The sequence below is a fragment of the Coregonus clupeaformis genome, chromosome 16, assembly GCF_020615455.1.
Source record: "Coregonus clupeaformis isolate EN_2021a chromosome 16, ASM2061545v1, whole genome shotgun sequence".
Classification (NCBI taxonomy): domain Eukaryota; kingdom Metazoa; phylum Chordata; class Actinopteri; order Salmoniformes; family Salmonidae; genus Coregonus; species Coregonus clupeaformis.
This window is the reverse complement of record NC_059207.1, coordinates 57,040,160-57,054,967: the sequence shown is the minus strand read 5'-3', so window position 1 is coordinate 57,054,967 and position 14,808 is coordinate 57,040,160. Positions and strand designations below refer to the sequence as shown.

Here is a 14,808-nt window from a genome sequence, read left to right as displayed (position 1 = left end):
CCTCGCTGCCCTTCTTGACACCAGGCCATCCTCCAAAAGTCTTCGCCTCACTGTGCGTGCAGATGCACTCACACCTGCCTGCTGCCATTCCTGAGCAAGCTCTGCACTGGTGGTGCCCCGATCCCGCAGCTGAATCAACTTTAGGAGACGGTCCTGGCGCTTGCTGGACTTTCTTGGGCGCCCTGATGCCTTCTTCACAACAATTGAACCTCTCTCCTTGAAGTTCTTGATAATCCGATAAATGGTTGATTTAGGTGCAATCTTACTAGCAGCAATATCCTTGCCTGTGAAGCCCTTTTTGTGCAAAGCAATGATGACCGCACGTGTTTCCTTGCAGGTAACCAGAGGAAGAACAATGATTTCAAGCACCACCCTCCTTTTAATGCTTCCAGTATGTTATTCTAGCTCAATCAGCATGACAGAGTGATCTCCAGCCTCGTCCTCGTCAACACTCTCACCTGTGTTAACGAGAGAATCACTGACATGATGTCAGCTGGTCCTTTTGTGGCAGGGCTGAAATGCAGTGGAAATGTTTTTTGGGGATTAAGTTCATTTTCATGGCAAAGAGGGACTTTGCAATTAATTGCAATTCATCTGATCACTCTTCATAACATTCTGGAGTATATGCAAATTGACATCATAAAAACTGAGGCAGCAGACTTTGTGAAAATTAATATTTGTGTAATTCTCAAAACTTTTGACCACGACTGTACATATCTTCACAACATATTCTTTCGGATGGGACATTAAACGGGTGTCCTCTCTGAGGTCACTAAAGATCCCATGGCACTTATCGTAAGAGTAGGGATGTTAACCCCGGTGTCCTGGCTAAATTCCCAATCTGGCCCACATACCATCATGGCCAACTAATCATCCCCAGCTTCCAATTGGCTCATTCATCCCCCCTCCTATCCCCTGTAACTATTCCCCACGTTGTAGCTGTAAATGAGAATGTGTTCTCAGTCAATTTACCTGGTAAAATAAGGGTAGAAAATGTTTTTTACTCAAGCTGTTTATTGTATGACAACAAACATAATGATACAGCTATTGAGGAGAACTACAGTAGGCCAGATACAGTATGACTCAGTATCTAAACTAACAAACTGTCCAGTCAGCCACATCATGCAGGCTAAGAATAGATACATTACATCTAAATTGCTGAACAGACAACATATTGTCAATAGTCACCAGTTCATTTTCAGTATTATTTAGAGTATGTAAAAAAGGGGTTAAATGGGTTTGAAGTATGATGGAAGTCTTCATGGTGTTGTATTGTTCTGTCTGTCTGTCAGGGTCATCCTGGAACTCCTGGACAGTGTGGCCCCTCTGGACCTCTAGGGATACCAGTAAGTAAAACCTGCTCACTTTACCTTTGTAGGGGTTTCCCGGACACAGATTAAGCCTAATCCTGGACTAAAAACAACTTTCAATTGAGATTTTTTTTTGTCCATGAAGTAGTCTTAAACTGGGTCTTTGAAACCGGCCCATAAGGTTTGGTACCATTTTAAACGTCCTGTTCTGTCACGCCCTGGCTCTGGGGACACTGTTATGTTGAGCCAGGGTGTGTAGATCTATGTTCCCTATTTCTATGTTGGCCTGAGTGACTCCCAATCAGAGGCAACGAGTGTCAGCTGTTTGCTGGTTGTCTCTGATTGGGAGCCATATTTAAACTGTCGGTTTTTCCTTTGTTTTTGTGGGTTCATGTTTCCACTGTCTTGGTTGTTGCCAGACGTATTGTGCATTTTGCTCGGTTGAGCTGTTCCTCCATAGTTTGGAGTGTTTTCGTCGCACCTGTTTGTGCGCGCGTATTTGTTTCGCCTGCGTGCGGAGTTTCGCCTTCGGGCTATCTAGTGTTGGTACTGTGAGTATTTTCACTAAAGTCTTTGGAATATACTTCTGCGTCCTGCGCCTGATTCCACCACCACACCCACCTACTACATCCTTGACAGAAGAACCCACCAAAACTGGACCAAGCAGCGGGAAGAGGAGAGAGGAAGGACCTGGGATCAGTGGAGTAGGAGTCTCGACTGGGCCCCGCTAAGTGAAGAGAAGAGAGGCTGGTCTATGGAGCAATGGATTAAGAGTCTCGACTGGGCCAAGCCAAGTGAAGAGCAGAGAGGTTGGACTTTGAAGCAGTGGGGTGAGAGTCTGGCGAGAACTAGGGAGGCCTGGTCCACGGGGAGGAGAGAACCCCAGACATTTTTTAGGGGGGGGCTCACGACGTGGACGACGGGGCAGCAGGAGGCCGCGATGGAGCGGTCCAGTGGGTGTGCAGAGGAGGCCGCCAGGTTAAGGGGGCCACTGGTCACAGAGGAGTGGGAAAGTGTGGAGGCACGGCGAGAGGTACTGGGGTGTGTTACCAGTCCGGTCCGGCCCGTTCCTGATCCCTGCGTAGGGCCAGTGGTGTGTGTCCCCAGTACGGTCCGGCCTGTTCCTGTTCCTCGCATCGAGCCTGTGGTGCGTGTCGTCAGCCCGGCCCGGCCTGTTCCTGCTCCCCGCACCGAGCCTATGGTGCGCGTCGCCAGCCCGGCCCGGCCTGTTCCTGCTCCCCGCACCGAGCCTATGGTGCGCGTCGCCAGCCCGGTCCGGCCTGTTCCTGCTCCCCGCACCAGGCCGATGGTGCGCATCGCTAGCCCAGCCCGGCCTGTTCCTGCTCCCCGCACCGAGCCTATGGTGCGCGTCGCCAGCCCGGCCCGGCCTGTTCCTGCTCCCCGCACCAAGCCAATGGTGCGCGTCGCCAGCCCGGCCCGGCCTGTTCCTGCTCCCCGCACCAAGTCTGTGGTGCGTTTCGTCAGCCCGGTCCGGCCAGTTGCTACTCCACGCACCAAGCCAGGGGTGCGCATCGTCAGCCCGGTCCGGTCCATTCCTGCTCCACGCACCAAGCCAGGGGTGTGTATCGTCAGCCCGGTCCGGCCAGTTGCTACCCACGCACCAAGCCAGGGGGTGCGCATCGTCAGCCCGGTCCGGTCCGTTTCTGTTCCACGCACCAAGCCAGGGGTGCGTGTCGTCAGTCCGGCTCCGGCCAGCGGGGCCAGACCGACCAGGGGTACTTTGGGGGGTTGGAGAGGGAGTGGGGATCGGGCCCAGAGCCGGATCCGCCGCCAAGGCGGAGTGCCCACCCGGTCCCTCCCTGTGGTATTTAGTTGGCTCGGTCGGAGTCCGCGCCTTTAGGGGGTACTGTCACGCCCTGGCTCTGGGGACACTGTTATGTTGAGCCAGGGTGTGTAGATCTATGTTCCCTATTTCTATGTTGGCCTGAGTGACTCCCAATCAGAGGCAACGAGTGTCAGCTGTTTGCTGGTTGTCTCTGATTGGGAGCCATATTTAAACTGTCGGTTTTTCCTTTGTTTTTGTGGGTTCTTGTTTCAAGTTGGTTGAGTTTGACCGTGAACTGTCACGTTACCGTCTTTGTTGTTTTGATCGCGTTTCGCTCAATAAAGAGTATGTTTGCCTGCAACGCTGCGCCTTGGTCCTCATCTGTTCCCGACGATCGTGACATGTTCCCTGTAGCTTTACAAGAACAAACCCCATTACACCAATACTACTCTAAAATACCATCCTTTGTCATTTGGCATTGGATACTGCATGGCAGAATGAACTCAGAAGCAAGGCATCACTGCTGTAAACAAAAAATGAGTCACAAACTGAATGAGACTTCAAGTTAGAACTTGTGTCATATTTGGCACAACAGCTTGGCATAGAGTGAGTGTAGTTTATTAAAGTGTCTTTCAAGGTCAGACTAGAATTCTAAGCCTAATACCCATTCTGGTTCCTCAAAGGTCTGTTGCCTTCCTTGTTTGGAATCCAGCTACGTAAACATAACCAATAAAGGTCTGTAAGGAGGCCCACATAGTTACACCGCTAAAACCATTTACTCTTCGCTCATTTGGAGACCAAAGACAGAGTTGTTCACACAAGGGGCGGTTGGGAGAAATTCCCCCTAGCACATACCTCTGTTGATGTTGATGGGGAGTGAGAGTGACAGTCAGTCACTCAAACAGGCAGCTGTAAACTTTTCTTTAGTACCTCTGGCTAAAGCTAATGCGGCTCCCACCCTTTGCTTTTATAGCATGTCTACATGTCTCTAGTCTCTTTACGCCGTGCACTGACATCACACAAGTTGTGGCAAGACATGCTGGACTGTCTCAGAGCTGCTTTAGCAAACTGCACAGAAGACAGCAGGCGAGTACTTTACTGTAAAAGGTGGAAAATGCCCTTCGACTTCTTCTGACCAGGTGTTCTTTGAAAATTACATGCTTCAGCTCAATAGGATCTCTTGTACAGGCATGACTGAACACATGTCCTTCAAGTGCATGATCTCAGCTCTTTGGCCATGATAGGGGATGAATGACATTCACTAGCATCCTGGAGACCCAATCCCAGTCTCATTAGTCAGTCCTACAACTCGTCTCAGTGAGTGTGGTGACGTTATTGCCTTCCGTCATATAATGTGTTGTATGTTCTTCCGCCTGTAGGGCCAAGCCGGATCAAGGGGTCTCGGTGGGATCAGAGGACCCAAAGGCAGGAGGGTAAGGAATAAGGTTTCCTCTTTAAGCGTCTTTTCTTTCTGCTATGAATTGTTATGGATTGTTTTGAACTTGCTGTGTAACACAAGGTGGCATTGATGTAGATCAGTGGTCACCAACCTTTTCTGAGCCAAGATCACTTTCGCAGTCAAAAAGCAAGCGAAATCTGCCGCTCAGATTTTGATTTAACATGACTTAAAAAATGTAACATGAACCTAATAAAAACAGTTCTGTAGGAATGAGGTTTGGGCAGTAGGTCTAATACATTATCACAGCATATTGGCTATATGCCTGGCCTGTCAATATTGTTATTTCTCCGACCATATTATATTTCAAAACTTGAGCTTTGATAACAAAATAGATCAGTTGGTGTAGCACTTGCGAGGCACTGCGGAGCATAAATTGAAATAATTAGTTTTTGTATTTTACTGGACTGATGGTATCTGCATCTGATGGTGATGGTGCTTTCAAGACAACTGGGAACTCAAAACATGATGTCAGTGATCTTCAGGTCGGAAAGTCGGAGCTCTAGAAATGCCAGAGTTTCCAACTTGGAATTCCGAGTTGGATGACTGTTCAAAACGATTTTACCTAGTCGAATCTCGTTATTTCCGAGTTCTCAGTTGGATGACTTTATCCTATCCCAGGTATTCTTTAGAAAGGTGGGGTTTCAAGTGTCTCCGGAAGGTGGTGAGTGACTCCGCTGTCCTGGCGTCGTGAGGGAGCTTGTTCCACCATTGGGGTGCCAGAGCAGCAAACAGTTTTGACTGGGCTGAGCGGGAACTGTGCTTCCGCAGAGGTAGGGGAGGCAGCAGGCCAGAGGTGGATGAACGTAGTGCCCTCGTTTGGGTGTAGGGACTGATCAGAGCCTGAAGGTACGGAGGTGCCATTCCCCTCACAGCTCCGTAGGCAAGCACCATGGTCTTGTAGCAGATGCGAGCTTCAACTGGAAGCCAGTGGAGTGTGCGGAGGAGCGGGGTGACGTGAGAGAAATTGGGAAGGTCGAACACCAGACGGGCTGCAGCGTTCTGGATGAGTTGTAGGGGTTTAATGGCACAGGCAGGGAGCCCAGCCAACAGCGAGTTGCAGTAATCCAGACGGGAGATGACAAGTGCCTGGATTAGGACCTGTGCTGCTTCCTGTGTAAGGCAGGGTCGTACTCTGCGAATGTTGTAGAGCATGAACCAACAGGATCGGGTCACCGCCTTGATGTTAGCGGAGAACAACAGGGTGTTGTCCAGGGTCACGCCAAGGCTCTTTGCACTCTGGGAGGAGGACACAACGGAGTTGTCAACCGTGATGGCGAGATCATGGAACGGGCAGTCCTTCCCCGGGAGGAAGAGCAGCTCCGTCTTGCCGAGGTTCAGCTTGAGGTGGTGATCCGTCATCCACACTGATATGTCTGCCAGACATGCAGAGATGCGATTCGCCACCTGGTTATCAGAAGGGGGAAAGGAGAAGATTAATTGTGTGTCGTCTGCGTAGCAATGATAGGAAAGGCCATGTGAGGATATGACAGAGCCAAGTGACTTGGTGTATAGCGAGAATAGGAGAGGGCCTAGAACTGAGCCCTGGGGGACACCAGTGGTGAGAGCACGTGGTGCGGAGACAGATTCTCGCCACGCCACTTGGTAGGAGCGACCTGTCAGGTAGGACGCAATCCAAGAGTGAGCCGCGCCGGAGATGCCCAACTCGGAGAGGATGGAGAGGAGGATCTGATGGTTCACAGTATCAAAGGCAGCAGATAGGTCTAGAAGGACGAGAGCAGAGGAGAGAGAGTTAGCTTTAGCAGTGCGGAGAGCCTCCGTGACACAGAGAAGAGCAGTCTCAGTTGAATGACCAGTCTTGAAACCTGACTGGTTAGGATCAAGAAGGTCATTCTGAGAGAGATAGCAAGAAAGTTGGCTAAAGACGGCACGCTCAAGAGTTTTGGAGAGAAAAGAAAGAAGGGATACTGGTTTGTAGTTGTTGACATCAGAGGGATCGAGTGTAGGTTTTTTGAGAAGGGGTGCAACTCTCGCTCTCTTGAAGACGGAAGGGACATAGCCAGTGGTCAAGGATGAGTTGATGAGTGAGGTGAGGTAAGGGAGAAGGTCTCCGGAAATGGTCTGGAGAAGAGAGGAGGGGATAGGGTCAAGCGGGCAGGTTGTTGGGCGGCCGGCCGTCACAAGTTGCAAGATTTCATCTGGAGAGAGAGGGGAGAAAGAAGTCAAAGCATAGGGTAGGGCAGTGTGAGCAGGACCAGCGGTGTCATTTGACTTAACAAACGAGGATCGGATGTCGTCAACCTTCTTTTCAAAATGGTTGACGAAGTCATCCACAGAGAGGGAGGAGGGGGGGGAGGTTGGTTACCTCACCATTTATTGCACTGTAGGACTGCTCAACTGCATGATTGATCTCTCTAATATGCTTATTAATATTTAATAATTTTGCATAACTTGTTTAATATTCTAAGCAATCACAGATTTAATATTTAATAAGCTATAATAGCAGTTCATTATAAAAGGGTATATAAAAATAAACCATAGAAGATCAATGCAATTAAACTCAGATCATGCACATTAAGCGATGGAAAATACCCCTCAGCGTCTTCTGTTGGGAAGATGACCAAAGGCCTCCTATGCCTACTGAGATTAATGTACAACATTATCACCAGCTGGTTCTGGGGCAGAGATTCATTAGTAGTGAAACAATCCTATCTTACAGTATATAGACCAGTATTCAGAAAGTACCTCAAATATAGATTTACCCTGTCAGACAGTGATATCCTTTAGATCATCAAAGCACCACCAACAAAGCTCTGCAATGACTCCAGCAGCCAGTACCACAACAGCCTGGGAAGAGAGATGATAGATTCAGTATGTGTCTGAGAAAGAACGATGAGAGAAGGAAACAATCATATCTTATATAGAGCAGGGAAGTACCACCAACAAATATCTGCCCTGACTCAGACCCTGCCAGATAGTACCACAGCAGGGAGAGAGATGAGACATACCGTTTATGTCTGAGAGAAGGATAGTAAGAGCACTTCTTCAACAACAGATAGTACTGTTTACTCTATAGCATCACTCCAAGTCCTCCTATGTTAAGTGTGTGTACTGGCGTATGTTGAGGTTGAACAGACGAAGCCAGTGAGGCTTAAATTAGGTTAGAGAGGAACAAGTAGATTATACATTCAGCTCTGTCGTTGACTCTAACCGCCTCTGGCGTGAGTTATCTTCATGACTTCAATCCTCAAGGGATGCATTTTGTTGAATCCTATGTGTGCAATTACCAAGCACATGTTGGCCACCTTGAATCTTTGACTCAACCATACATCCAGTCTCTAAGACCAAGAGCCGTAGCATTCACAGAGATGCAAATGAACGAGGGACACAGTCCAGCAGTAACACATGGTCTGGTTGACTAGATACGATGCAGAACGAATCATGGCATTCCCTGCTAGTGGAGAGAATTGCCCAGTGTAGTGAGGGAAGGATCGTCAGCGTTATGATCATCTCTGCTCCAAAAGAAACAGGACTGGCCATTTCCCATCAATCAATTGTATTTTTAAAGCCCTATTTATATCAGCAGTTGTCACGAAGTGCTTATACAGAAGTGCTTATAAAATCCCAGAGAGCAAGCAATGCAGATGTAGAAGCACGGTGGCTAGGAAAAATTCCCTAGAAGGGCAGAAACCTAGGAAGAAACCTAGAGAGGAATCAGGCTCTGACGGGTGGCCAGTCCTCTTCTGGCTGTGCTGGGTGGAGATTATAAGAGTACACGGCCATTAAGGCTAGACCGTTCTTCAAGATGTTAAAATATTCATACATGACCAGCAGGGTCAAATACTAATCACAGTGGTTATAGAGGGTGCAACAGGTCAGCACCTCAGGAGTAAATGTCAGTTTACTTTTCATAGCCGAGCATTCAGAGGTCGAGACAGCAGGTGTGCGAGAGAGAGAGAGAGAGAGAGAGAGAGAGAGAGAGAGAGAGAGAGAGAGAGAGAGAGAGAGAGAGAGAGAGAGAGAGAGAGAGAGAGAGAGAGAGAGAGAGAGAGAGAGAGAGAGAGAGAGAGAGAGAGAGAGAGAGAGAGAGAGAGAGAGAGAGAGAGAGAGAGAGAGAGAGAGAGAGGGTCGAAACAGCAGGTCCGGGAAAAGGTAACACGACCGGTGAAAAGGTTAGGATTCCATAGCCGCAGCCAAAACAGCAGCACGAAGGTGGACTGGGGATGGGGACAGCCAGGCGTCGTCAGGCCAGGTAGTCCTGAGGGCTCAGGTCCTCCGGGAGAGGAGAGAGAGAGAGAGATGGGAGAACTCAGCAAACTGAATGACTCTATTCACATTCTTGTCTGTTCCTGTGTCATGGAATACAGTACCCTCATCAGATCGCTGAAATGTCTCTGGGGATATCAGGGCTGTCCTAGCAGTACTATCTACTCCGAGCCCGATTCACTGTTGGATATGGCTCTTAGACCTCCTATTTCCCCTGTGGTTATCCATCCAACAACTTTTCCAAGTTTCAGAATAGTATCTAATCTCCTATGTACTCATGCTAGATGCCTGAAGCACATGGATAGCATTTCTTAAATTCTTTATCAAAATGGATAGGAATTTGTGAAACCGTTCAATTATATTATACGTTTTTCCACAGTGATCCTAGTATGGAGCCGTATAGGCATTCACATCTAATTGGTAGGGTCAAATGGAAAGGTCATGGCAGGATTAGTCAGCAGTCAGATGGAAAGGTCATGACAGGATTAGTCAGCAGTAAGACTCTAGTCTTGTAAAGGTCATGGGTTCTCTGTGTGACTCTGTTCCCAATGTTCAGTTGAATACAATAGCTGGTCATGGAAAAAAGATGGGAGAAGAACATAGACATCAGTGTGCATTGTATAGGGAAAACCACTAGCGTTTACTGAACCAACCACAGTCACATCTCCCTCCTCTGTCTCTAATAATAACTTTCATCTCAGTAACCACGGATTTGTGTTTTTAAGCAATTTCCCAAATTAACACTGCCATTAGGATGGGAACATTTAAGTGGGAACATTTAAACGTTTGTTAGAGCCCATGCTGGTAAAGCCTTTCTGGCTGAAGAGCCCTTCATGGAGAAGAGGATACTTCATATTTAGTGAATTCATCTCTCTCTCTCTCTCTCTGTCTCTCTCTCTCTTGTTTCTTGCCACCCCCCTCTCTCTCCCTCCCCCCCTCTCTCTCTTTCTCTCTCCCTCTCCCTCCCTCCTTCTCTCTCCTACAGGGTCCGAGGGGTCCTGATGGTCCAGCTGGGGAGAAGGGGTCAGTTGGAGGAAAGGTGAGGATGAAGTTCAAAGTTCATATGTCAAAGGTTACACTATTAGTATAGTATTTCTGCTCCATAGCTCCACTTCATCTGACCTGACTCCCTCAGTTACTGAATGCTGCGACTTTGTAATTCCTTTACGGAACACACTAGCCGCAGCCAATGGAAAAAACATGGATACTGCCACAGCCGCGGGAAGATGTCTTGAGTTGGGTTGCCTTTATAAACGCATATTATGCAATTCTACAGTGAGGGAAAAAAGTATTTGATCCCCTGCTGATTTTGTACGTTTGCCCACAGACAAAGACATGATCAGTCTATAATTTTAATGGTAGGTTTATTTGAACAGTGAGAGACAGAATAACAACAAATAAATCCAGAAAAACGCATGTCAAAAATGTTATAAATTGATTTGCATTTTAATGAGGGAAATAAGTATTTGACCCCTCTGCAAAACATGACTTAGTACTTGGTGGCAAAACCCTTGTTGGCAATCACAGAGGTCAGACATTTCTTGTAGTTGGCCACCAGGTTTGCACACATCTCAGGAGGGATTTTGTTCCACTCCTCTTTGCAGATCTTCTCCAAGTCATTAAGGTTTCGAGTCTGACGTTTGGCAACTCGAACCTTCAGCTCCCTCCACAGATTTTCTATGGGATTAAGGTCTGGAGACTGGCTAGGCCACTCCAGGACCTTAATGTGCTTCTTCTTGAGCCACTCCTTTGTTGCCTTGGCCGTGTGTTTTGGGTCATTGTCATGCTGGAATACCCATCCACGACCCATTTTCAATGCCCTGGCTGAGGGAAGGAGGTTCTCACCCAAGATTTGACGGTACATGGCCCCGTCCATCGTCCCTGTGATGCGGTGAAGTTGTCCTGTCCCCTTAGCAGAAAAACACCCCCAAAGCATAATGTTTCCACCTCCATGTTTGACGGTGGGGATGGTGTTCTTGGGGTCATAGGCAGCATTCCTCCTCCTCCAAACACGGCGAGTTGAGTTGATGCCAAAGAGCTCCATTTTGGTCTCATCTGACCACAACACTTCAGACGGCCCTGTATATGTGCTTTCTTGAGCAGGGGGACCTTGCGGGCGCTGCAGGATTTCAGTCCTTCACGGCGTAGTGTGTTACCAATTGTTTTCTTGGTGACTATGGTCCCAGCTGCCTTGACAAGATCTTCCCGTGTAGTTCTGGGCTGATTCCTCACCGTTCTCATGATCATTGCAACTCCACGAGGTGAGATCTTGCATGGACCCCAAGGCCGAGGGAGATTGACAGTTATTTTGTGTTTCTTCCATTTGCGAATATTCGCACCAACTGTTGTCACCTTCTCACCAAGCTGCTTGGCGATGGTCTTGTAGCCCATTCCAGCCTTGTGTAGGTCTACATTCTTGTCCCTGACATCCTTGGAGAGCTCTTTGGTCTTGGCCATGGTGGAGAGTTTGGAATCTGATTGATTGATTGCTTCTGTGGACAGGTGTCTTTTATACAGGTAACAAACTGAGATTAGGAGCACTCCCTTTAAGAGTGTGTTCCTAATCTCAGCTCGTTACCTGTATAAAAGACACCTGGGAGCCAGAAATCTTTCTGATTGAGAGGGGGTCAAATACTTATTTCCCTCATTAAAATGCTAATCAATTTATAACATTTTTGACATGCGTTTTTCTGGATTTTTATGTTGTTATTCTGTCTCTCACTGTTCAAATAAACCTACCATTAAAATTATAGACTGATCATTTCTTTGTCAGTGGGCAAATGTACAAAATCAGCAGGGGATCAAATACTTTTTTCCCTCACTGTATGTGACAGGAGACATTATCAGAATATTTTTGAACACTACACAAATGACCGAAATGAGTGGCTACTCTAACACTGTCAAACAGATCAATAAATATGAACTAGTCTTGACCTGACCCAGGGCTATTGAAAAAAGGGAGACACACAGATTGTACAATATTATGAGGAAATATACTGTATATTATAGGCTACTGTAGGCTACTAAATCAACTTTCCAGAGGCACTGACTCACCCAATGATGAAGATAGCATGAATATGCGTAGCGTAGGCTTCTGACTGGTGATGGTCTCAAGACTTTTAAAAACAGTGCTGTTCGTCCGAGTTGTTGAGAAAGAAAATGGTAGCTTCGACTGACAGATTAGTCTTCTCTTTTCAGCAGTTGGCATTTGCTTTCCCGTGATTGTATTTAGACATTTGTGAAAGGCCTACTGCTATTCACTGAAAGCGTGAAGAGAAATAGAATCCATAGAAATAGAATCCATAGAATGAAAGCGCCCATTCAAGTCAGGACTGGCAGCCATTTTGAGTGTACCAATGAGTTTACCAGTCAAATTGCGAGTTTTCAGACAGGAGTAATTATACAGTATAATTTTGACAAAATTATTTCAATTTATCAGGGGGTGCTGCAGTACCTTTAGCACCCCTACTTCACGTTGTGCCAGAGCGACTTACAGGAGCAATTAGGGTTAAGTGCCTTGCTCAAGGGCACATCGACAGGTTTTTCACCTACTCGGCTCAGGGATTAGAACCAGCGACCTTTCGGTTACTGGCACAACGCTCTTAACCACTAAGCTACCTGCCGCCCTATGGACTGCAATGCGGCATTGGTTTGTGTCTTAATTTGATACTTAAATATGTCCATATAAAACATTTTCAATTGGCTTTGTTCACAAGTTTTTAAATAGTTTGATTATTTTCAACATCTTAAAGACACTTTTTAGGGACACTTTCTTCTTTTAGGGACACAACTATCTTTTAGGTACATTTTCTTTGCCAACTTTGGAAAACTTTTAATTAGAGGAATTGGAAGCTGTTAGTAGAATTATTACACAAGGGGGAATCTAAGACAAGAGCTCTTGGGTGTACAGTGTGTGAAGCTGTAAGTGAGATTGACACGTGTTTTCTTACAGGGTACTGATGGTCCACCAGGAAAACTAGGCTTCCCAGGGGAGATGGTACGTACAGGCAATTTCAAGATCACCATGTTTTTAATAACAGTTTTTGCTCATACCCTCCCACTCCCCTGTTCCCAGTCATGGCTATGTCCAACTTGTGGGCCTTTGGGTATAGGCTTTCCTACCTTACTTTGCGTGTTTACTTTGCATGCTTTACCCCTCATTTAGTGATCACATCATTTCCTGGCTGGTAATGAATAATGTAGGACTATGAGTTATGAGAGCCCATTCATATCATATGTTCAACTTGTTAACACATTTTCATTAGAGGTTCCAATGGCCCAATGGCTCATTTAGTTAGAGTGTGACGTATGGGATATTCACACATACTAAATACATGAATTGAATGTGCGTCACTTTGGATAAATGTGTCTGCTAAACAACCATAATGTTTCTGCTTAATGACGATATTATTTGCTTGTTATTAATTTCAACCCTTATTTCTCTCCATATTATTTTTGCTCCAGGGAAAGATTGGGGAGCCTGGGGAACCTGGGCCTAAAGGATTTCCAGTAAGTGATTGAGGCTAACAGAGTGCTCTTTTAGGTTAGTCATGCCCTTAGGGTGGACACAGGTTGGAGGGGCAACCATTAGCAATGGAAAAAGAGAGGCTTGTGTGTAGCACGTACGGCATGCAGTTGTATAACTATTCCCCAGGTCGTTATATATATATATGAAGTTGAGAGTTGCTATGGGTTTGGGGACAACCATTAGCTATGGGAAAAGAGAGGCTTGTGAGTAGCACTTAGTACATTAAAGCTGTAAATTAATTTGAGAGTGGCCTTAATGTCTGGGTGTTACGAGACCAACTAGCCTACGGGTGGGATGTGTATAGTGGAAATGGACTGTCTTCATGTGCCCTTAGCATTTAGCTATCTGCATTCATAACAACTGGTTTACATTCTTTCAGGGTCGCCAAGGACTCTCAGGACCTCCAGGTGCCAAAGGAATAGCAGGAGAGCTGGTAAGTCCTTTTATGTCTAAATATTTTGAGGCTTTATCTCCCAAATCCTTTTCAGTCCTAAGTGTCTACGGCCCAGCCAGGGATATGGGAGTTATATCCTGTGTTTAAATTCCTACAGAGCTCAACACTTAATGTCACATCAGGTTTGCATTATATTTCACCTTCAAGCCAGGAAGCTGTCTTTGATTTCATTACTTCCCCTAACTTTGTTTACTGTATTGTCTCCATACAAATACCCTTCCTTGGGTTTTTCTCTACTAGAGAGAATTATATGATTTACTCTGAGCTTCCTGCAGAGGCAGAGAGGCAGCTCTACAGTGGGGGGAAAAAGTATTTAGTCAGCCACCAATTGTGCAAGTTCTCCCACTTAAAAAGATGAGAGAGGCCTGTAATTTTCATCATAGGTACATGTCAACTATGACAGACAAAATTAGGGAAAAAAATCCAGAAAATCACATTGTAGGATTTTTTATGAATTTATTTGCAAATTATGGTGGAAAATAAGTATTTGGTCAATAACAAAAGTTTCTCAATACTTTGTTGTATACCCTTTGTTGGCAATGACACAGGTCAAATGTTTTCTGTAAGTCTTCACAAGGTTTTCACACACTGTTGCTGGTATTTTGGCCCATTCCTCCATGCAGATCTCCTCTAGAGCAGTGATGTTTTGGGGCTGTCGCTGGGCAACACAGACTTTCAACTCCCCTCCAAAGATTTTCTATGGGGGTTGAGATCTGGAGACTGGCTAGGCCACTCCAGGACCTTGAAATGCTTCTTACGAAGCCACTCCTTCGTTGCCCGGGCGGTGTGTTTGGGATCATTGTCATGCTGAAAGACCCAGCCACGTTTCATCTTCAATGCCCTTGCTGATGGAAGGAGGTTTTCACTCAAAATCTCACGATACATGGCCCCATTCATTCTTTCCTTTACACTGATCAGTCGTCCTGGTCCCTTTGTAGAAAAACAGCCCCAAAGCATGATGTTTCCACCCCCATGCTTCACAGTAGGTATGGTGTTCTTTGGATGCAACTCAGCATTCTTTGTCCTCCAAACACGACGAGTTGAGTT

The 14,808-nt window shown here is 46.5% G+C and overlaps 1 protein-coding gene across 1 annotated transcript in view; it reads left to right on the top strand.

The window, feature by feature from the left end:
* The window catches only part of LOC121585202 (collagen alpha-1(XXVII) chain B), a 164,561-nt gene that overhangs the window by 116,797 nt on the left and 32,956 nt on the right, over nt 1-14,808 (top strand). The window contains exons 27-32 of the mRNA XM_041901636.2: nt 1,293-1,346; nt 4,476-4,529; nt 9,765-9,818; nt 12,732-12,776; nt 13,244-13,288; nt 13,687-13,740. Coding sequence (XP_041757570.2) covers nt 1,293-1,346; nt 4,476-4,529; nt 9,765-9,818; nt 12,732-12,776; nt 13,244-13,288; nt 13,687-13,740 — 306 coding nt within the window. The remainder of the gene's footprint in view (nt 1-1,292; nt 1,347-4,475; nt 4,530-9,764; nt 9,819-12,731; nt 12,777-13,243; nt 13,289-13,686; nt 13,741-14,808) is intronic.